Raw genomic sequence first — 23,129 nt, 5'->3', positions numbered from 1 at the left:
TAGTGTTGGCACGATGATTTTTGGTTCAGTCTTTAGGGAAAAGATGATCCATAATTCCCATGGACTTGGTAATTTCTTATTAGTATCTAACATATTGAATGTTGAGGTCAAGCAAACAAGTGTTTTTGTGAGATATGAAGCAAATGTACAATCAGTGAATCTTCTGTTTGAACCATTGAATGTCTGCTGTCCCGTCTCCTCAATTCCAGCACCTCCCAACCGATCAAATGGCTGGAAGATTAGTTTCTTTCATAAAAATATCAGTATTAGCTCTTTCACTTCTTTGGTTAATTGTTCTCTCACGACATGTCAATGAATCGTTACCAATTTTTTTCATTTCTAATATTATTAGCTCTCAAAACCAATTTCTGGTGTTCAAGAAGCCTTTTGTCATGTATATTAAAATTTAACATCCTTGGTACGAAAAAAACACATCCGTTATGCTCCTCAATTGTAAACAAAACAAACCACATCCGTTATATAAAAAGATACATCTTCTCTGATTCCTTCTTTTTTACACACAAAAACAGACAAGAAACTTCAATTCAAACAAATCCCTAAACCCCCTATATTATATATAAACTACAAAAACATAAACCTCTCAGTTAGGACTCGTCTCGGTTCTGTCCTCTGGGCCAGCAAGCGTCACCTGCAAACACATCCGTTTCAAACTCAGAATCAAAACAAACACCCCAGCTACTGCAGCATATAAGTTTTTTAACTCAAATCTTTTCTTCTTGTTACTACTCACATTGCAATCACAAGCGAATCTGCGTGCAAGCATGATGGCAGCGTTTCTTTCTCTCTCAGATTCAAAAGCAACCACAAAGGACACTCCTTTCTTTGCCTGCCAATACACTGCCTGAGCTGCCGCGTTCCCACCTCCTCTCACTCCACATAGCTATTATATGACACAACAACCATTGAAAGGGAATATGATGATGACAACCCTTAAAACGAAACGAGCATCACACTAACTAACCTGCATAGCACTAGAGTAATACTCTTTAGCAATCACCGTCTTTCCCTTGCAAAGTTTTATCCTCATTTTACCAACGTGAAACAAGTGGATAGATTCTGATGTATGGTCTTCCCCACTCATTTGCGTCACTACTACCTGTTGATTGATTACAACAAGAGGAAATGGCTTTTCAAGTTGCTGCTTTAGTACTTATATATGTCATTAGCGTGAAAGAAAAAGCTTACATTGAAATCAACATCGTGTTTTCGTACTAATGCCTCCACATAGCTACCCAGTCCAGCAGCTGTACCGATTTTTTTTTTTTATTTAACTTATTTATTCATTGATTTTTGCCATAACCAACTTTTCCACGTTTAAACTAATGAATATATATAATAGCCAGGGGTAAAGCCGAATGAAATATTAGCCTTAGGAGTTAGGTCATCAAAAATTTTGAAAAGGTTACATAGATATAAGCCTCCAAATTTGAAAAAGAAAAAAAAAATAGTTGAAATCTTTAATAAATCTCAGAACTGGCCCTGATAACAGCTACTAGGCAACACAAGCTACAAGAAGGAAACAATGAATGAACCTGGATCGATCTTTCCCACGGTGGATAATGAAAGCGTGTGGCCATTGTAAATGATATCAGCATGCAAGGCTCGTCCAACGTCAAAAGGCTCAGGAGCGTAAACTGATTTTGTGGCACCTGAATATTACAGAATATATGGCATTAAATATATATATATATATTTCAGTTAGAAAAAAGAAAGAAGAAAAAAAGGTGAGGGGACCTGATATAAGCTCCTTCTTGGTGTCATCAGAAGATGAACGGTACCACTGGATCGTACATTTTGAAAGATCAGGAGCTTCATCAGAGCAAGGTCTGACCCGTAAGCAAGAACCTAGAGCTTCATTGCCATCTATTTCGTATAAAAGTGATACATTTTCCTCGCTCTTTCTGCACAGTGCCAGCTGAATAAAAAAAATAGGCAAAGCGTGTCAGAATACATCTCTTTCTCAACCGTTACAAAATATGTGCAAAGGACCCGGGAATGTATAATTGGAATAAACTAGCCTTCTTTTTAAGTTGAAGAAAATGTTTGGATTTCTCTGCAAGCTGGTTCCTCAATGCTCGGAGCTCATATTCCATATCCATTACCTAAATCCAATGCCACATGATTTTTTGACTACTAAAAAAACAGCATAAGACAAGCCACTTCAATTAAAGCAACAACCCTTTCATCTAGTACCCACCTTGCTGGGCTGATGCAGCATTTTAATCCGCCTAGCTTCTTGAACCTCTTTCATTAAATCTTCCATGTCCTGTGATATAAAACATCAATCAATACTAAACTTATATACTTTACATAAATCAACAGTATAAGCATATGTCCTGTACTAGATTATGATGAAATCACTACGTACCTGCTTCCCAGAGGCTCTAGACATCTGTTCATGTTCTCGCAGAGCTTCTTCCACTCTTTGAACAGCTGCTCTTGCACTTTCAATCTCAGCACGCGCAAAAGCTCTTTCCTCGTCCACTATTTTCTTAGCATCCTCTGAGGCCTAAGTTAGAAAATGTTGAAACTATAATCAGCAAGAAAAAACATATTTTTCTATTGCTGAGGGTGACGATATAAAAGAGAAGCAAGAGCATCCTTTACCTGCTTCAAAAAAGAGGCCAGCTTCTTCACTTCGGCTTTTTCTATGAACAGCTCTCCTTCACGCTGAGTCAACTGAACAGCTAGAGCTTCGACCTAGCAGGAGACCACAGTTTTCAAACATGCTTAAGAAATGGAGGCACGAGGAAAAACTGTTGGTGAGTACCAGATTGACTAATAAAAGACTAACCATGGCAATGGCTTCCTCAACGTCATCCTTATTTCTACCGGCAACACGTCCTCTCAGAGACTCCAATGCATCTCGAAGTTTCTTTAAAAGAACATGTTTCTCCAAGGATGTTGCTTCTTTGAGTTTCGCCTGCACCCAAATTAGTTTTTAAATATTTCATCATATCTTCACTTAAAGCTACTTAGACTTGCCTTTTTGGTTCCTATATTTCTGTATTTATAACAAAAATAGTTTTCTGTTTTCGACTCATAACAAGAAGAGATTAAAGAAAGGGGTTTTAGGAGATATAGTAAGAGACCTCCTCGGAGAGCTTAGCAGCAGCAGCCAAGCCTTTCTCGAATTTATTGGCGAGGTCGCGAACAGACATACGCTTTTGCTGGTCCATGAGCTGCGCTGTCTCACGGGCAACAACCTCTTTCATTGACAACACTTTAGGGTCATCTTTCACATCAAAGATCTGGTCATTAGCCCCAATTCTATAATTTGGGAATCTACTTGATGCGAATCTCACATCTGCTGATACTGCTGCTGCTGCTGGAACCACTTCTTTGTGTAATGAATCCCTGAAATCTCGTGTCACCCTTGTCATTGTCCCTGTAGTATATATATATATATATATATATCACCACAAATGGGAAAAAAATGAGAAATGTAAATTAAAGAAAAAAAAAAAGAAGACACAAGTCTAAAACAGACCTGCCCGAGAATATCCCACAAATTTGAAATCGCAACAAAGAAACTCAATGCATTCCACACACATTGAAGCAAATTTAGATAAAAGTCAAAACCCTAATTAACCGAAACTCAACAACTACTATACATATACCAATTTAGAAACTAAATTCAATGAATTTTGAGTAAAATTTTAGGACAATGAAATCGAAAATCGGAAAAACGAAACACTTCTTGGGGAAACATAATATAATCGGAGAACAATGTCGGCAACGAATCTCAGTCGAGAGAACAAGACAGCGAAGGGTAAAAGCTCCTTACCGTAGTTGGATCGTTGGATTAAACTAATTGTTGTATCGGAATCCAAGTATGAGAAGGTTGTCTTGTCGGAAGACAGAAGAAGATTGGATGAAGAAGAAAAAGTGAGAGGTTTGATAGAGTCGTAAGCATTAGCTTTACTGAAAAGCAAAGACCGTGAAATTTTTTTTGTGGCTTTGGTGGAAATAATAATAATACAGTTGTTTCGAATTTTTGAGTTTTTCAACACGGGTGGTTGATGCGTGTCCCTGTAGCTGTCACGGGTTCTGTTTTCGTGTTTAACTGCCACGAAAGTTACATTATTATTTCTTCTAACCATTTTAATTTCGAGGAAATAAAATAAAATAAAGTACAATTAGAGTATATTTAATTCTATTAAAAAATTACACTATGTTACAGTGAAAAATAGAGCGATGGAACAAAAAAAACAACTTACTCTATATATAGATAGAGTAAACTCATTTTTATTCTACGAGAAAGTGACAAATATAGTACCACTAGAACACTTTTATCTTTTTTTTTTAAAAGAGCATTTTTATCTAAAACTCTATTTTATAGTGGAAAATAGAGTAGGGCTTGAGATGTCCTTAGAGCATAGCGCATATTTCTTGTTTTCGAATTTTCGGTTTTTCATTTTTGGATCGAGTACTTGTTTTGTCTCGAGGTTAAAAAAAAAAAAGCTACTAGATAAAAAAAGAAGGGGTTATTTGTGAAATAACAAAAACAAAAATCAAAATTAGCTTTTAAGAAAAAGGATAGAGAGATAGGAAGAGAAAGTTGAGAGAGAATAAAAATTTGGTTAGTTTGTGAATTTTGATTTTTTTATTAGGTACTGTGTGCAATTTCTCAAAAAATAATTTTATTAGATAAAAGTTTGAATTTAACCTAAATGTTGCTAATGACTACTACATCAACAAGCTTAAAACTATAAGATGGGGAGGCTATTCAGTATTCAATACTTTTACTAACAAGCAGTCTAAACGTTGTACTTCTATTACTAAAAAAAACACAAGAAAACTAGAGGTTCTTTTGCTTCCTCTCCCTTCAGTTTAGGCCCTCCCGCTCAGATGGCTAGATTTCTTTTTGTTTGTCCGCTTCCTTTACTTCGCCGTTCTGTCAAAAAATTCAAAATGGTAAATGAATGTTAACATTTTTTACCAAAAAAAAAAAAAAATCAAGAAAACACTATATTTGATTTTAGGGAAATTTGAACGTGAAAAAAATTAATAATTCACTAACTGACTAACAACCCTAAATAGTTAGAATATAATGTGTATTTTATATAATAATACACTTTTACTCTTTTATGTACCTAAAGCAACCGGTTGAGAAAATAATTTATAATAAATAATTCATCATTTCAAAAGTAAATCGTGGACATCTAGTTTCACACATAATTCTAAGACAACTTTTAATAATAAATTTGGGGAAAGCGAATATAATTCTTCTCAGATCTTTTCAACCGGTTGTAAAACAAGGACGACAAAGAAAAGACGATAATACATAATTAGTGTACTATTCCATTGACAGATTCTTGTTCTATTTTACATAGACATATTATGTAATGCGATATATTTTATTTCTATACTATTTTACAATGTTCCATTCCATTTGAAGAGTGCTTTATTATGTTTAGAAATATAGTTTGTAATTTTTTTAAGTTCTAATTATTGTTACATGTTTTGAACATGTAAAAATTGTCCTATGATCTATATTGTATAGTTTAAAATTACATAATATTATGTACTTTTTTTTATTTTGATATTTGGGTTTAGGGTTTATATTTGGGTTTAGAGTTTATATTTGGATTAGGATTTAGTGATTACGGTTTAGGGTTTAGTATTTAGAAGGTGAGATGGTATGGTTGGGGTCAGCATTAACTTCTTCCATGCAATTATGAACATTTCATAATTTCACCAATATGTACTATGTTATTTATTTGTTCCATTCTGTTTGGGTTTAGAGTTTATATTTGAGTTTAAGGTTTACTGATTAGGGTTTAGTATTTAGGGGTTGGAATGAGATTGAGATACGGTTTAGTATCTAGGGATTGGGGTTGGAGAATGTTTAGTATTTAGGGGTTGTAGGTCGGGTTATAATACTATACTACTTCGGTGATATGGAGTAGAACATTCGGGGCATATGTATGGAGTCAATAAACGTATACGTGAATGACTCTTTTTTTTTCCGAATATTTTTCACGTGCTCTTGACCTTATATTCTATTGACTACGTTATTTTCTCTCACACATTTTTATTTTTACAAGAAATTCTCGTATGTCATATTACTAAAAGATTTACTATATGCGGTAAAAAAATGCATGACGTTGGTGTTCTTATGTGATTTAATTGTGAATAGTGGAGTTTTTATCCTATCTATATGTGTATTGACGTCATCTATTACCTCTCTCTGTAACCTGTTACTTGGAAGCGAGAAGGACTTAACCGGACTAAATGTGTGTATAATGTTATTGATTTAATAACGTCAAAATCATGTCTATATACTTAATATTCCCTCAGAAATTGGCTAGTTCGCCAATTCTCCCTTGATTTTACTAATTGTCTTTTTTCTTGTTTTCATAGTATCAAAAAGAATTTAACATTGCAATGATTGGTTGGGTTTTATTTTGTTTCTGTAATTTTATTTATTTTTAGTCACTAAACTTTATCAACCATAATATAGCTTGATTTTTAAAAGTTAAAGTCTACATCAAATTTTTATTAATTTTTACCAATCGTACTTTACCATTATTTTTAAAACTACATAAAAAGGAAACTTTCTTTTTTTATGTATTCTAGAAAAAAAACAACATCTCCCTTTCATAGGTTGTAGAATATGTAAAATGAAAAACATATCTATAATATCAAATAAATTAGATAATCATAACAAAAACATATATAAATATCTTATTTAATTTTGAATGTTTTATAATTATTGAAAATATTTTATATAGCATAAATATTATTTACATATCACATTTTAAATCACAATAAACTTTGATAATTTATTAAAAAAAATATTAATATAAATTATTTTAATTGATAAAATAATTATTTTATGTATACATCACATATTTCACATATTTTATTTAAAAAATCTACGATCTATAACCTACAACTACAACAAATTTAACTATAACAAAAGTCTTTGCAAAAAATGTCTACAGTAACAACTTTACGACTACAACCAACTTGCTACAACTAAATTTTTACATCTACAGTCGAACTAATCATCACCATAAGTTTACCTCAACGGTTTGGGCTAGAAGAAATGAATATATACAACTATGTGATATTGACTACTAGAGCTTGATCCGCGCATCCGCGTGCACTACAAGAAAACGTTTCCGTTACGACGAAAAATTAGGAGGAAAATTCTTCCTCGTAAACTTACAAGTAGTTTACGAGGATTTTGCGATGAAATGGAAATTCTTAGTAAAGTAGACGTAAAATTACTTGGAAAACCGCTCGTCCTAAATGTCATGTAAATTTACGACGAAAGTACGTCGCAAAGAATATTCGTTGTAAAACAAATGTAAGAGAGATGTAAAACCCTTGTAAAATTTTCCTTGTAAAATCGTTGTCATTTCTCACAACTCACTCTCTCACAACACAAACGAAAACAAGAAAAAAAATTTCCCCAACAAAAATTCTAAAAAAAAAAAATTCCCAAAATAAGTCTAAGGAGAAAAACAAATGGCGGATGTCGGTAGTATTTACGAGTTACGAAGTTGGATATATTCTCATAAAGATTCGGAAGAGAGAGTGACGAATGCATTTCTGAGCGGGTTAGAGACATTCATGTACCAGGCGGGGGCTGTACACCAATCACGCAGGAGAGCGGTAAGATGTTATGCCCTTGTCGGAACTGCAAGAATTCAAAATTTGCACGTAGTGAAACTGTATGGAAGCATTTAGTAAGTAGAGGATTTACACCACATTATTATATTTGGTATCAACACGGAGAGGGTTATTGATGCGGCAATCCAAGTAGAGGTTCCCGTGGTTAGGCGTGGTCCGACTACCCGGAGTGGAGCCAAGGCCATAAGACTCGGTTTCTCTAAAGCTGTCCAACAAATCCTTGATCAAGGAGTTCAAACCGGCCAGGAAGAGTTACTAATTGAAGAGATGATCCAATTGAAGATTCAAGATCAAGCCGGTCCAATCCAATTCAGATCACTCGCCCAGAACCGAACCGGCCTAACCATCTCTACATGTGAACTCGGTTCAGACCCTGTCCCAATCCCAGCCGGTTCTGAGTAATCCACCCATTCCATTTAAGGTAAGCAGGTAAGATTTCATTTATGATTTCTAACCGGTTTATTGTTTTTTGGTTTGTGTTGGTTCTATCTTTTAATTTCAATTGCATGAACTTATGGGCAAATTGTTTAAGTCCTTTTTTTATTTATTTATTTGAGTCCAATAATTCAAGGCCATTTGTTTAGCCTTTGCTTTATTTGTCCAAGAAGAGTCGGCCCATTCTTGTCTAGGACTTGTCGATTTTAGAGTCCAAGAGAGTCCATGTTGCTTTGCTTCAAAGTCCCCTAGAAGGGCATAGCTGCAGGGTATTGAATCCCCACTATAAGCAGCCTTGTATTTTTTTTAGTTCATGAAATATATGAGTCAGTTTGCCCCTAGAGCAAGGAAAACCCTTAAGTCTTCTTGTTGAGCGATTTGGCTTGAAGCAATCCCGGATCTTATCAAGCTTTCCACCACCAAGCTTGTGGCGATTCCTCACTCCATACCATCCACCGATCCAGCTTGAGAGAGACTTCAGTCCAGCAAGCCAGATCCCATCTTCACGCCATCTTCATCCCCTGTTCTTGTTGAGAGAGACACACGTCCAGCAACTTGAATCCATCAGCCATCTCTATCCTTCTCTTGTTTTTGTTTCATTGCATCTTTTGTTTCAGATCGGCCATTACAATAAAAACCCATAAAAATTCATATTTGTTTCTGTTCTTTATTTCTCAGTTAATTTACTTTATGTTCTTCATTTTAATCCATAAAAACTCATAAAAATCATTCTCTCTTGTTTCAGGTACAAACCGGCCGATCCTCTCTCCATCGCATCCATCTAGCCGCTCCCTTGTCCATCCGTTCGTCCTGTCCAATCCGATCTCTTGAACCTCAGTCTAGCCATTGAGTAGTCTGGATCCCAGCCTGCAACATTTGGTATCAGAGCTTAAGGCTCCTGAAAAAATCGAATATATCTTGTCCTTAAACTTATTGCTTGCCGATTTTGTGTTCATTCATTTGCATTTGAAAAATCAAAAAAAAATTGTTCTTGCTGTTCTTGCTGTTCTTGCTATTCTTGATTGTTCATCATAGTGTCTCTCTAGATCATTTTCGTGGCTTAAAAGAGTTGACAATCTGTTTGTCTAGATTGATCGGCCAGCTTTCCATATTTGGAGGTCGATCGGTCGATTTGTATTAAAACTGATTGGTAATTGTTTAAATCACTTAGATTGATTGCCATTGCATTTAAGTTCATTGTTCTGATTAGTATTGCATTTAGTTTAGATTGTCAATCATATTTAAAAAAAAAAAAATCTTTCAATCTGATTTTAATTTCGAAATTGCATTTGATTTGAACTTTCCTTTTTCTGTTTTCTTGATTGAATCGATTTTCTTTTCAAAATTAAAAAAAAAAAAAGAGATTTCACTTTCCATTTATAATTTAGAATCCAGTTTTAAATTTCATTTAAAAAAAAAAAATCTTTCAATCTATTTTCAAACTTGAATTGCATTTAGTTTCTACTTTCTTTTTTTTATTTTCTTGATTGATCTGATTTTCAAATCAAAAGTTAAAAAAAAAAAAATTACCTACCTTTTTAAAACTTTTCGAATTTCATTTCCATAATTAAAAAAAAAAAATTGCATTTACTTGACTGATTGTTTCTTTTATTTGTCTAAGTCTTTTCATTCCTTTTTATTTATCTCTTTCTATTTCCCTTTGCACTTGATCTCTTTTCTTTCTTATATACAGGAGAGACATGGGAGACGTCAATGCTAATGATGTTCCAACCCAAGCTGACATTAACGCTCAGCTAATGGCCGGCCAAGCCCAACTTACGGCCACTATGAATGCAGTAACTGAGCAGCTGGCTCGACTGGAACAAGGGAATCATCCCAATGATCCGCGTCCTAGGAGAAGGAACCATCCCTATCTGGATGATCCACGGTGGTTCTCTGACGAGGACAGTTCCGATTCCGAACCACACAATCGAGAAGAACCTCGACCTGCCCAAGCTGGGCGAGAAGGTCGACGAGAGCACCGGATCCAAGGAGATGGGAGTCCGATCAGGAGGAGGCGCCGAGAGGATGAAGTTCCTTGGCAAGGAGGCAAAGACCTCAAACTTAGCCCGCCCACATTTGCTGGAAAGGTTAACCCGGACGCTTATGTTGAGTGGGAAAGGCGCATGAAGTACATCTTCGAGTACTACAACTACTCCGAGGCCAGGAAGATAGCCTTAGCCGCGGCCCAACTGACTGACAATGCTCTCTCCTGGTGGGATAGAGAAGTGTCTGAGGCCGGCCGAGTCTATCGAGTTGAGACTTGGGAAGAAATGCGATCCAAGCTTCGCACAAGGTATGTCCCAGCTTATTATCAAAGGGACTTATAAAAATGTTTTCGTAAATTATCTCAGGGAACCAGGACAGTAGAGGAGTACTACGAGGAGTTTGAGTCCCTCAGGAACAAACTCAAGACACGTGAGACTCAGGAGACGCTGATGGCACAGTTCATGGACTGTCGGCAAGATCGCATCGCCCGAAAGGTGGAGCGCCAGCAGTATGTGACCTTCCACGACCTGCTCCACTATGCCATTCAAGCTGAGCAGCACATTAAGAGGAAGAATGCGTCTACGGCCAAGGGCAAGAGTACCTGGATGCAACCGGCTTCCAGAGGTGCTGACAAGGGAAAATCCATTGAATTGGAAAACCGGTTCAAGAAGAACCCAGCCGAGCCGTCTAAGACCGGTCAAGCCGATCAAGGTAAGAACCAAGCTCAAAACCAACGGACCCGTGACATTATTTGTTTTAAATGTCTGGGAAAGGGGCACTACGCGAGAGATTGCCCAAACAAACGTGTGATGGTCCTCAAGGCTGATGGAGAATATGAATCCCAAGACGAGGCCGAGGTCGAGACCTTAGTGTCATATGAAGAGGTGGTCGATTATGCTGAGACCGGAGAACTATTGGTTACCAGACGTTCTCTCAGTGCCCTCTTCGACCCTGAAACCATCCAAAGAGAAAACATCTTTCATACCAGATGTAGCGTGGAACAAAAGGTATGTAGCCTGATCATAGATGGTGGTTCTTGTACTAATGTGGCTAGCAAGTATCTTGTTGATAAGCTAGGTCTGATCAAGATGCCCCATCCGCGGCCATATCGATTTAAGTGGCTCAATGATGAGACTGAGCTCAGGATAGCCGAACAAGTTGTTGTGTCTTTCAGTATTGGCAAGTACCATGACCAGGTCAAGTGTGATGTGGTGCCCATGCAAGCCGGCCACATACTCCTAGGGCGGCCATGGCAGTTCGAAAAAGAGACCATTCATCATGGCCGAACCAATGTCTATAGTTTCAACCACAACAACAAGAAGCACAACCTAGCACCTCTAAGTCCTCAAGAGGTTTATGAGATGCAACAGGCCATGGACCATTCCAGCAAGGTAAGTAAGACTAACCTTTATCTCACTTCCAGTCAAGTAGTTAAGTCTTTACACCATGACACGCATGTGCTACTAATGGTCTTTAGGGAAGGTTGTTTTGCAGGTATTGAAGCCCAAGAGATACCAGCTGAGGTACAAGGCCTCATGGAGCGGTACAAAGACGTCTTTCCTGATGAGATACCAGCCGGTTTACCCCCTATCCGTGGCATAGAACATCAGATCGACCTTGTACCAGGCGCGCCCTTACCAAACCGAGCAGCCTACCGAGTCAACCCAGAAGAAGCCAAGGAGTTAGAGAGACAGGTCCAAGACCTCATGGATAAGGGTTACATCCGTGAGAGTCTTAGTCCGTATGCAGTTCCGGTCCTATTGGTACCTAAGAAGGATGGGACATGGCGCATGTGTGTGGACTGCCGAGCCATCAACAGCATAACCATCAAGTATCGGTACCCAATACCAAGATTAGATGATATGTTGGATGAATTAAGTGGATCTGTTGTGTTTTCTAAGATTGATCTCAGGAGTGGATATCACCAAGTTCGTATGAAGGAGGGTGATGAATGGAAGACTGCCTTCAAGACCAAGCAAGGTCTATACGAGTGGCTAGTCATGCCGTTCGGTCTCACCAACGCCCCCAGCACTTTCATGAGACTCATGAACCAGGTTCTTCGACCCTATATCGGTAAATTTGTGGTTGTGTACTTTGATGACATACTGATCTATAGTCGTTGCTTAGCTGAACACATTAGCCACCTTGAACAAGTGATAAAAGTTCTTAGACAAGAAGGCTTATATGCTAACTTGCAGAAATGTGTGTTTTTCACTTATCAATTGGTGTTTTTAGGCTTTGTTGTGAGTTCACAGGGACTGAAGGTCGATGAAGAAAAGATCAAGGCGATCCAAGACTGGCCCACACCAACCACGATCGGACATGTCCGCAGTTTCCATGGCCTGGCCAGCTTCTATCGACGGTTTGTCAAGGACTTCAGCACCATTGCTGCTCCAATGACTTCCGTGATCAAGAAGAACGTATCCTTTACTTGGGGACCAGCCCAAAAAGAGTCTTTTAACAAGCTTAAATATAGTTTGACTCATGCACCGGTCCTTACTCTACCTAACTTCGATAAAACTTTTGAGATTGAATGTGATGCATCAGGTACATGTATTGGAGCCGTGCTTACTCAAGGAGGCCGTCCCGTGGCCTAATTCAGTGAGAAATTGAGTGGAGCTACCCTCAATTATCCGACCTATGACAAAGAACTTTATGCTCTAGTGAGATCTCTTGAAACTTGGCAACATTATCTTTTGTCTAAAGAGTTTGTTATTCATACAGATCATGAGACGCTTAAACATCTAAGAAGTCAGACCACACTCAAGAGGAGACACGCCAGATGGTTGGAGTTTGTGGAGACTTTTCCTTATGTGATTAAGTATAAGAAGGGTAAAGACAATGTTGTGGCCGATGCCTCTTATCTCGACCCTGGAAGCTAAGATCATGGGTTTTGAACTTATTAAAGATTCTTATGCTACTGACCTTGATTTTCAATAAGCTTTCAGGAACACTACACAAGGAACATTCGGTGCCTACTACCAGCATGACGGTTTCTTGTTCAAAGAAAAAAAATTGTGCATTCCCAAGGGTTCTATGAGGTAATTGCTGGTTCGGGAGGCCCATGGTGGCGGCCTCATGGGGCACTTTGGTCGAGATAAAACCTTAAGTGTCCTGACCGACCATTTCTTTTGGCCGAACATGAAGAGAGATGTTGAGAACCTATGCGCCAAATGCACTGTCTATCTTAAGACAAAATCCAGGTCACATCCTTACGGTTTACATATGCCATTACCTATTCCTAACCATCCTTGGGTAGATGTTTCTATGGACTTTGTGCTGGGCTTGCCCAAGATAGACCACAAAGACTCCATTTTTGTAGTGGTGGACAGGTTTTCCTAGATGGCCCACTTCAAAGCTTGTGACAAAACCAATGATGCTACCCAGACAGCCAACCTGTTCTTTAAAGAAGTGGTGCGCTTACATGGTGTTCCCCGAACCATTGTGTCCGACCGAGACACTAAGTTTCTAAGCCATTTCTGGAAGACACTATGGGGTAAGATCGGTACCAAGCTGCTGTTCTCGACCACTTGTCATCCACAGACTGACGGCCAAACCGAGGTAGTAAACCGTACACTCTCTCAGTTACTGAGAGCTACGATCGGTAAGAACTTAAGGAACTGGTTAACTTGTTTACCGTTTATTGAGTTTGCCTATAACCATGCTAGACACTCTGCTACTGAACTTTCTCCTTTTGAAGTTGTCTATGGTTTTCAGCCTGAGACGCCCCTAGACCTGCTCGAACTGCCCAACTCTATGTTCCGCAGTCGAGATGGTGCCACTAAGGTGGAATTCGTTAAGAACCTACACCGGAGGGTCCGGGAGAAACTAGAGGCGAAGGCGGCCAAGGTCAAGGCTCGTCTTGACCAGAAGAGAAAGGAGGTTTTGTTCGAACCAGGCGACTTGGTGTGGTTACACATGAGACCGGAGAGATTTTCAGATCAGAGAAAGTCCAAACTGTCACCACGAGGCACTGGACCATTCCGGGTCCTTGAGAAAATCAACGACAATGCCTACAAGCTTGAGCTTCCAGGTGAGTTTAAGGTTTCCCCTGTGTTCAATGTGTCTGATTTGTCTCCTTTCCTTGCAGATGATGGTGTTTTGAGGCCAGAACCTTTTCAAGAGGGAGGGAATGGTGTGGCCATCCAAACAGAGGTTCCCGTGGTTAGGCGTGGTCCGACTACCCGGAGTGGAGCCAAGGTCATAAGACTCGGTTTCTCTAAAGCTGTCCAACAAATCCTTGATCAAGGAGTTCAAACCGGCCAGGAAGAGTTACTAATTGAAGAGATGATCCAATTGAAGATTCAAGATCAAGCCGGTCCAATAGAGGTTCAAGATCAAGCCGGTCCAATCCAATTCAGATCACTCGCCCAGAACCGAACCGGCCTAACCATCTCTACATGTGAACTCGGTTCAGACCCTGTCCCAATCCCAGCCGGTTCTGAGTAATCCGCCCATTCCATTTAAGGTAAGCAGGTAAGATTTCATTTATGATTTCTAACCGGTTTATTGTTTTTGGTTTGTGTTGGTTCTATCTTTTAATTTCAATTGCATGAACTTATGGGCAAATTGTTTAAGTCCTTTAATTTATTTATTTATTTGAGTCCAATAATTCAAGGCCATTTGTTTAGCCTTTGCTTTAGTTGTCCAAGAAGAGTCGGCCCATTCTTGTCTAGGCCTTGTCGATTTTAGAGTCCAAGAGAGTCCATGTTGCTTTTCTTCAAAGTCCCCTAGAAGGGCATAGCTGCAGGGTATTTAATCCCCACTATAAGCAGCCTTGTATTTTCTTTAGTTCATGAAATATATGAGTCAGTTTGCCCCTAGAGCAAAGAAAACCCTTAAGTCTTCTTGTTGAGCGATTTGGCTTGAAGCAATCCCGGATCTTATCAAGATTTCCACCACCAAGCTTGTGGCGATTCCTCACTCCATACCATCCACCGATCCAGCTTGAGAGAGACTTCAGTCCAGCAAGCCAGATCTCATCTTCACGCCATCTCCATACCTTGTTCTTGTTGAGAGAGACACACGTCCAACAACTTGAATCCATCAGCCATCTCTATCCTTCTCTTGTTTTTGTTTTTGTTTCATTGCATCTTTTGTTTCAGATCGGCCATTACAATAAAAACCCATAAAATTCATATTTGTTTCTGTTCTTTATTTCTCAGTTAATTTACTTTATGTTCTTCATTTTAATCCATAAAAACTCATAAAAATCATTCTCTCTTGTTTCAGGTACAAACCGGCCGATCCTCTCTCCATCGCATCCATATAGCCGCTCCCTTGTCCATCCGTTCGTCCTGTCCAATCCGATCTCTTGAACCTCAGTCTAGCCATTGAGTAGTCTGGATCCCAGCTTGTAACAGTTATGGTGGAAATGAAGCTAGTAGTAGTAATAATAACTTTGAGGATGCTGGTGATAATGAAGAACCGAATCATTTGCATAATGAATATGGTAGATCATGATAGGTTTCAAGACATGATTACTGATGCATTTTTAGAAACAACTACAACAATAGCTGGTGGAACTGGAAATATAGATGAACCTAATTTGGATGCAAGAAGATTTTGTGTAATGCTAGTTGCTGCAAATCAACCAATCTACACTGGCTGTAGAAAAAGTCTCTCTAAATTGTCTCTAGCAGCTAGGATGATGAATATTAAAACGAATTATAACTTACATGAGAATTGCATGGATGCATGGACGGAGTTGTTTAAGGAGTATTTGCCAGAATACAACGTGTCTGCTGAATCTTATTATGAGATTCATAAATTGGTTTATAGTCTTAGGTTACCTTCGGAGATGATAGATGTTTGCATCGATAACTACATGATCTACTGGAAAGATGATGAGAAGCTAGAAGAGTGTTAATTCTGCAAGAAACCACGATTCAAACCGCAAAGACGTGGGAGGAATAGTGTACCGTACCAAAGGATGTGGTACCTGCCAATTACAGACAGGTTAAAAAGGTTATATCAATTTGAGAGGACTACTGCATCGATGAGGTGGCATGTTGAACAAGTCCAGAGAGATGGCGAGGTCACTCATCCATCAGATGCAAGACCCTGAAAATATTTCAACAAGGTGCACCCAGATTTCAGTAGAAATCTTGCATCCGAGAAACTCTTCAATGCAGTGGCTGCTCGGGTTGAAGAGCGGGAGACGCAATTAACCCCCATCAATCTCCCAATGGATTACCCGTCAAACTGACTGTTGGACCCAATTTTGGTCCATATACTAATGGACCGCGATCAAAGGCATGGGCCTTGAAAATAAATCCGAAGCCCACAACCAGAATACGAGCTCGAAGACGAGCTGTCGAGATCGCGGAGATCGTGCAACAAGAGACGAAGATCTCGGAGCTGTTACGAACGTCACGGGGTGGACTTACTATAAAGGAGGAAGGAGAAATACGGAAGGGAACCCGTTCAAAACCCTAGAGAGAGCTACACACTTACATCGATCTTGTTTTCTTCCCACTTTTAGATTCTTTCTTTATCGATCTCGTTTGTATCACTCGATCTAGTTCAATCCATTGTATTCGATCTTATTCATCAATAAAGTCCATTTTCACCTACTGGAAATTATTTAACATCGTTGTGTTCTAAAGATATCGTTGCCTACATCGTTAGTGTAGATTTTAGGTTCTACATTTTGGCACCGACTGTGGGGAAGATAAAAGAAAAACCTCTTTGCTAAGAAACCGATCTAAGTTTCCTACGCGCGACTATGGATTCCAACCAAGTCTGACCTGATTTCATCGGATCTATCGATCTCGAACTCCTCAGATCGGGCAAATCGATCACGTCAAGAAAGGTCGATAATCTCGATAAACGCTCCCATACCTCGCGAGGAACGATTAACAGTCCCACTATCACCACATTCGAGGATACACCACAGAAAGGGGAAATCTTGACTTTCCACGAGCATGAAATTGTAAAGCTCGATATGCCCCACGATGACGCCTTAGTGATCGCGTTAGAAGTAGGAGGCGTCACCTTCTCGAAAATTGTCGTCGATATCGGAAGTGCTGTTAACGTCATTTCACAAGAAACGCTACGGTCGCTCGAACAACCGGCCCCAAAGATCAGACGAGAAACGACCCCCCTCGCCAGTTTCGAAGGAAGGTCGATCCTTTCGCTCGGGGTCGTATTATTAACTACGAAAGCCTGCAACCTGAAGCGAAAAACAAAATTCACTGTAGTCAATCTTCCCATGCCTTTTGATGCCATTGTAGGATGCCCCTGGTTACACCAGATGAGGGCAGTTCGCTCAGTTTATCACCAATGCGTGAAGTTTATGTCTCCAACCGGAGAAAAGATCATACTCGGAAGCAAGAAACAAGCTCGAGCCTGTTACATGTTCGAATTCCGAAAAATGCCACATAAAGAGGAGAATATCCCACTCGCACGCGACCTCTCGGTCAAAGACCCCGCCAAAGATTTATCAAGTACCGTCCCTCTGGACGAAAGTTCCCCTGAAAAAAGCGTTAACATCGGGAACGGTTTACCTCCAAAGTTAAGGCGCGACCTCTTGTCGTTCCTCAAACAAAATATCAAAATGTTCGCATGGTCCGCGGCAGAAATGCCAGGAATCGATATCAATGTCGCTTCCCACGACCTAAACGTCGATCCCACATTTAAACCCATCAAACAAAAATGAAGGAAGTTGGGTCCCGGGCGAGCCAAAGCCGTGAATGACGAAGTGGATAAGCTCCTGAAAATCGGCTCCATTCGCGAAGTCCAATACCCCGACTGGCTTGCAAACCCAGTCGTGGTTAAAAAGAAAAACGGAAAATGGAGAGTATGCATCAACTTCACCGATCTCAACAAAGCATGCCCGTAAGACAGCTTTCCATTACCGCATATTGACCGGCTAGTAGAAGCCACAACCGGACATGAACTACTCTCCTTCATGGACGCATTCTCTAGCTATACTCAAATCCTCATGAATCCTGAAGACCAGAAAAAACGAACTTCATTACGGAGCGAGGAACATACTGCTAAAAAGTGATGCTATTAGGGTTAAAGAATGCCAGAGCCACTTACCAAAGATTAGTAAACAAAATGGTCTCCAAGCAACTTGGGGAAACAATGGAAGTTTACATAGACAACATGCTAGTAAAGTCATCAAAAGCAAGCAACCATGTTCCCTAGTTACAAGAATGTTTTAGCATCCTCAAAAAATTCGGAACGAAACTAACCCGACCAAATGTACGTTCGGAGTAGCCTCTGGGGAGTTCCTCGGCTACCTGGTAACCGAAAGAGGAATCGAAGCCAACCCAAAGCAGATTGCAGCACTCGTCGATACCTTACCCCCAAGATCGGTCCGAGAAGTACAACGCCTCACCGGGAAAATAGCCGCATTAAACCGTTTATATCCAGATCGACCGATAGATGCCTTCTTTTCTACAAGTTGTTGAAAGGAAATAAGAAATTCGAATGGAACATCGAATGCGATTCTGCCCTAAAAGAGCTCAAGGCGTACATCAGCGAACCGCCCGTGTTGTGAAAACCGATCGTAGGAGAAACCATATTCCTATACGTCGCGACCTCCGAAGACACGGTGAGCGGAGTCCTGATCCGGGAAGAAAGCAGAGAATAGAAACCAATATATTACGTGAGTAGGTCGCTAGTCGACGCCGAAACCAGATATCCCGTAATTGAGAAACTCGCACTAGCGGTAGTAACCACCGCCAGAAAACTGAGACCCTATTTCCAGTCTCATTCAATCTTAGCCATGACGTCGCAACCCCTTCGGACAATAATTCTCAGTTCGAGCCAATCCGGCAGGCTCGCAAAATAGGCAATCGAGCTCAGCGAATATAACATAGAATACAAACCACGAACGAGCTCGTAAGCGCAAGTACTAGCAGATTTCGTCATCGAACTCGTCCCAAAGGAGGATAGATCGAGCTCGAATACTGAAAAATGGAGATTACATGTCGACGGGGCATCATCGAAACAAGGATCCAGAATCGGAATACAGCTCGAATCCCCGACGGGAGAAATGATCGAACAATCATTTCGCCTAGGGTTCAGCGCGTCGAACAACGTAGCCGAATACGAATCCCTGATCGCAGGGCTACGGCTCGCAAGAAGCGTCGGTGCCCGAGAAATCAGTGCCTTCAGCGACTCGCAATTAGTCACAAGTCAATTCCACAGAGAATACGAAGCAAAAAATAAAAGAATGGAAACATACATTTCAGTCCTGCAAGAAATCGTTCAGCAGTTCGACAAGTTCGAACTAACAAAAATCCCAAGGGGAGATAATACGTCAACGGATGCGCTGGCCGCGCTAGCTTCAACTTCCAATCCGGCGGTAAAACGAATAATACCAGTAGAAGGGATAGATAAACCAAGCATAAATCTCCCATGTAAGGGAATCGACCTTCAGGAAAACAATCCCCCGCGCATTGACGCAATCACTACGCGAAGTAGGGCATGAAGAGAAAGCCAGGGTCTTGACAACGAAAACAGCGACGAGCCCGACAATCATTCCACCCTGAGCACATCGCGCGTCGGGACCAGAAGAACAGCGACCACCTCAGCTATCCCTGAAGAGGCCGTCCATAAAACCAGCAATGAGGCGCACGAAGCCTTCAAAAAGGAGCTAGAAGCCAGACCAGATTGGAGAACCCCGATATTTAAATATATAAAGGACGGCGAGCTCCCCGCCGAGAGATGGAAAGCTCGAAAAATAAAAGCCCAGAGCTCGCGTTATTGTATCATGGAGGAAAAACTATACAAAAGGAGTCTAAACGAGCCCTATCTATTAGGTGTATCCCCTAAGGACGCGTTCACAATCCTGAAACAAACTCACGGGGGAGCATGCAGAAGTCATTCCGGGGGACGATCCCTAGCAATCAGGATAAAGAAACTAGGCTACTTCTGGCCAACAATCGCCGATGATAGCGAGCAATTCGCGTTAAAATGCGACAAATGCCAAAGGCACGCACCGATGATACATCAACCGACTCAGAAAATGTCTACGATATCCTCACCATACCCTTTCATGAAATGGTCCATGGATGTGGTAGGCCCGCTAGTACCTTCCGGACCAGCCCAGCTGCGATTTCTTCTGGTATTAACCGACTATTTCACCAAGTGGATTGAGGCCGGAGCATTCTCAAATGTCACTTCCACGACGGTAACCTGCTTCATTTGAAAAAATATCATCTATCGACATGGTCTACCTTACGAAATAGTAACCGACAACGGACCACAATTCATTTCCAAAATGTTCGACGAATTTTGCGTGAAATGGAAAATCAAGATTAAGGCCGCGAGCCCCCGATACCCAAAATGCAACGGTCATGCCGAAGCCGAAAATAATACTATAATGAACAACCTCAAGAAGAGGCTCGACCTCAAGAAGGAGAGGTGGGGAGAAGAGCTGCATGGTGTCCTATGGGCCTACAGAACAACCCCCCAAACCGCAACCGGTGAAACTTTGTTTTCATTATCTTATGGAGTCGAGGTCGTAATCCCAGCCGGAATTGAGGTCCCGAGTCAGCGACGAAGAATATGTCCAGAAGACGCCAAACTCAATGAAAAGTTGTTAATCCATCAGTTGGATATGATCGAGGAGCGACGTGAAAAAGCAGCAATACACGTACAAAATTACCAACAAGCCGCGGCACGTTATTATGATTCCAACGTAAGAAACCGCGCTTTCTCCGTAGGCGACCTAGTTCTCCGGAAAGTGTTCGACGGAACGAAAGAGCCGGGAGCAGGAAAGCTAGAAACAAAATGGGAAGGACCATACAAAGTAACCAAAGAAATCCGAACATGAGAAATGCAAAACAGGCCTCCCAGAAATAAGACCTTGGAACACCTACAACGTAAAGAAATACTACAAATAACGCAAACCCGAACCTCGATCATAACTATCAAAGCTTTGAGCTAGGGGCCATCGATGCCTACAGCTCAGTCAAAAATGGAACTACGATAAGGCTTGATCCCTCGAAAGGGGTACGTAGGCAGCTCGTCACCGAGCGCAGCCCAGACAACCGAATAAACACTTGTCGCTTTTCTTCTAGCACTTAGAACATTCAATCACCAAACATAGCCTGACTTGCGATCAGGCCATATAAAGGCCCACAAAACAGATTCACGATCAGTCTCTGTTCAACACACACCTTTTAAATATTAAAAGGAACAAGCTCAATGAAGCTAAAGCTAAACATTCGATTAGGAAATGTATTAACCCGATAATCCACTTACTGAAGACAAATTTATGTTTCTCCAAGCAAACCAAAAGCCAAAACAAAAAAAAAACACAGAAACTACAAAGTCCAAAGAAAACAAACTAACACTTGCGTTATACTTGGTCAACCGAATCATCAGAAACCTCAGGAAGATCGAGGCAACTAAGAGAAGGATCCGACACCGAGGCAACACCATAATCAAGATCGAGCGAGATTTCCCGATCTTTAAGACGCACCAATTCCTCTTCGAGCTCGAAACCGCCTTCGCTATACTCGGTCAAAGCCTCAATACGAGCTCGCACCTCCTGCAAACGAATCTCTACAGCCGTCTCTTCTTTCTTCTTCTGGAGCTTATCCTTCAACACGGCGAGAACCGCGTCATACTCTTGGGCAAGAGACCGACGAGCAAGATTACGTTCCTTGAAAGCCGTCGCCTTGCAACCTTCAATCTCCCTCCTATGCTTTCCTTCATCAAGTCGAGATCAGTCTGAAGAGCGACCTTCTCCGCCTCAGTAGCGACCAACTTCCCCTTCAGCCCTTCGACCTAGATCTCGCGCTGCTTCTCTGTTACTCGAACGGCCTCCAACTCGCCCCGAAGCTGTTGAACCGTGAGAAGATGACCCAGACCTCCTCTTTACTCGGGAAATCAGCCAAGCGCTTCTCCATCAGAGCAGCATATTCATTACTCGACTCCATAGCCTAAAGCAAAAACGACAACAAAGGTCAGCTAACTGGACAGAGCAACAGGAGCAACTACAAGACAAAATTACCTTAGCGTTCGCGACCGCCATCTGCACGTAAGCATCACGTTCACGCATATCATCCAGAGGAGGAAGCCATCCCTTCTCTCTGATCTTGTGCCAAATCAGGGCAAGACCTTCGGGGTTCTCAAGGATTGGGACCTCGTCGTCATACGAAAATCTCCACGAAAAAGTCCCCTGCACATCCGAGATACGAGCGCTCGGGTCAGCTTGCGAAGTACCTTCGTCAAAAACTCTTAACAGCGGAGGAAGCTCCGAGCTCGGTGAGTTCGAACTCACACAATTAATCTCCTCGCGAGCTCGATAACGGCGCCGGTGAGTCGGCGAATCGATCTCGTCAGTCAGAGCCAGATCACCAACAGAACCACTTGAAGCATTTGACGCCCTCTGAACCCCACCAGCAGGAACATCGACCGACACCGGCCTAGCCAAAAGACCCGGAGACTGAGCCTGTGACCTCGACCTAAGGGTCGGTCCACGCCGAGTCTTCTGAGCTCACTCCAGCGACCCAACTTCAGAAGACTCATCAGGACGGTCGGGCAGCGCCTCCTTCTCCCTCGCCCCTGAACAAAACATACTCGGAGAATTAAGCGACGCGTAAACATTAAAATTTTTTAGGTGAGAAAATATCAACTTACTCTTAGCGCGATGACCTTTCTTCGGTCAAACAGGTGCTACCGGACCAACAGGAGTGGCACGGTTCTCGCCCGGTGGAAGAGCATAAGCAGCTTGAATTCGCTCTGCAGTAAACGCAAGCCATCGAGGGTTACCTCGCAAAGTGGCGATTAGCCCACGAAGCTCGGGAGTCATAGGCGCAGACCCAAAGGGCTTTACAAACAAGCGAAGAGGGTTTAGAAAACGCCAAAAGAAATAAAGAGGGGAAAGAAGAGATTCAAAACTCAACCAATCTCGTTGGACCACTCCCTCGGGATCGTCTCGAAGTCAAAGTCGCCGACCGACGCCTGGTTGATCTTAAAAACGAAAAATTTCTCCCTCCATTGATCATCTCTATTAGGAATACCGTCTATAATAGAGCGGCCAGGCCGAGGTGCGAGAATCATCGTCCCAGGAA

The 23,129-nt window shown here is 41.2% G+C and overlaps 1 protein-coding gene across 1 annotated transcript; it reads right to left on the bottom strand.

Annotated features, from left to right (window-relative positions):
* Positions 1 to 419: 419 nt before the first annotated feature.
* Positions 420 to 4,016, bottom strand: LOC106427610 (stomatal closure-related actin-binding protein 1). The gene is made up of 13 exons (XM_013868326.3): positions 3,809 to 4,016; positions 3,114 to 3,409; positions 2,816 to 2,944; positions 2,629 to 2,721; positions 2,390 to 2,530; positions 2,219 to 2,287; positions 2,040 to 2,123; positions 1,756 to 1,936; positions 1,554 to 1,670; positions 1,207 to 1,265; positions 983 to 1,117; positions 752 to 901; positions 420 to 649 (listed from the first exon to the last, which is right to left on the bottom strand). Exons 2-13 carry the CDS (start codon positions 3,402 to 3,404, stop codon positions 602 to 604), a joined length of 1,497 nt encoding a protein of 498 aa, XP_013723780.1. The 5' UTR covers positions 3,405 to 3,409; positions 3,809 to 4,016; the 3' UTR covers positions 420 to 601.
* Positions 4,017 to 23,129: the final 19,113 nt, after the last annotated feature.

Source organism: Brassica napus, chromosome C4, assembly GCF_020379485.1.
Source record: "Brassica napus cultivar Da-Ae chromosome C4, Da-Ae, whole genome shotgun sequence".
Lineage (NCBI taxonomy): Eukaryota > Viridiplantae > Streptophyta > Magnoliopsida > Brassicales > Brassicaceae > Brassica > Brassica napus.
Note: the sequence above shows the minus strand (reverse complement) of the source record. Positions and strands in the feature narration are given on the sequence as shown.

Coding starts and splice junctions, on each gene's coding strand:
- LOC106427610 (XM_013868326.3), bottom strand. CDS start 3,404: ATGACAAGGGTGACACGAGATTTCAGGGATTCATTACACAAAGAAGTG. Junction 1,937..2,039: donor TTCTTCAACTTAAAAAGAAG/GCTAGTTTATTC, acceptor TTTTTTATTCAG/CTGGCACTGTGCAGAAAGAG. Junction 1,671..1,755: donor CAAGAAGGAGCTTATATCAG/GTCCCCTCACCT, acceptor TGTAATATTCAG/GTGCCACAAAATCAGTTTAC.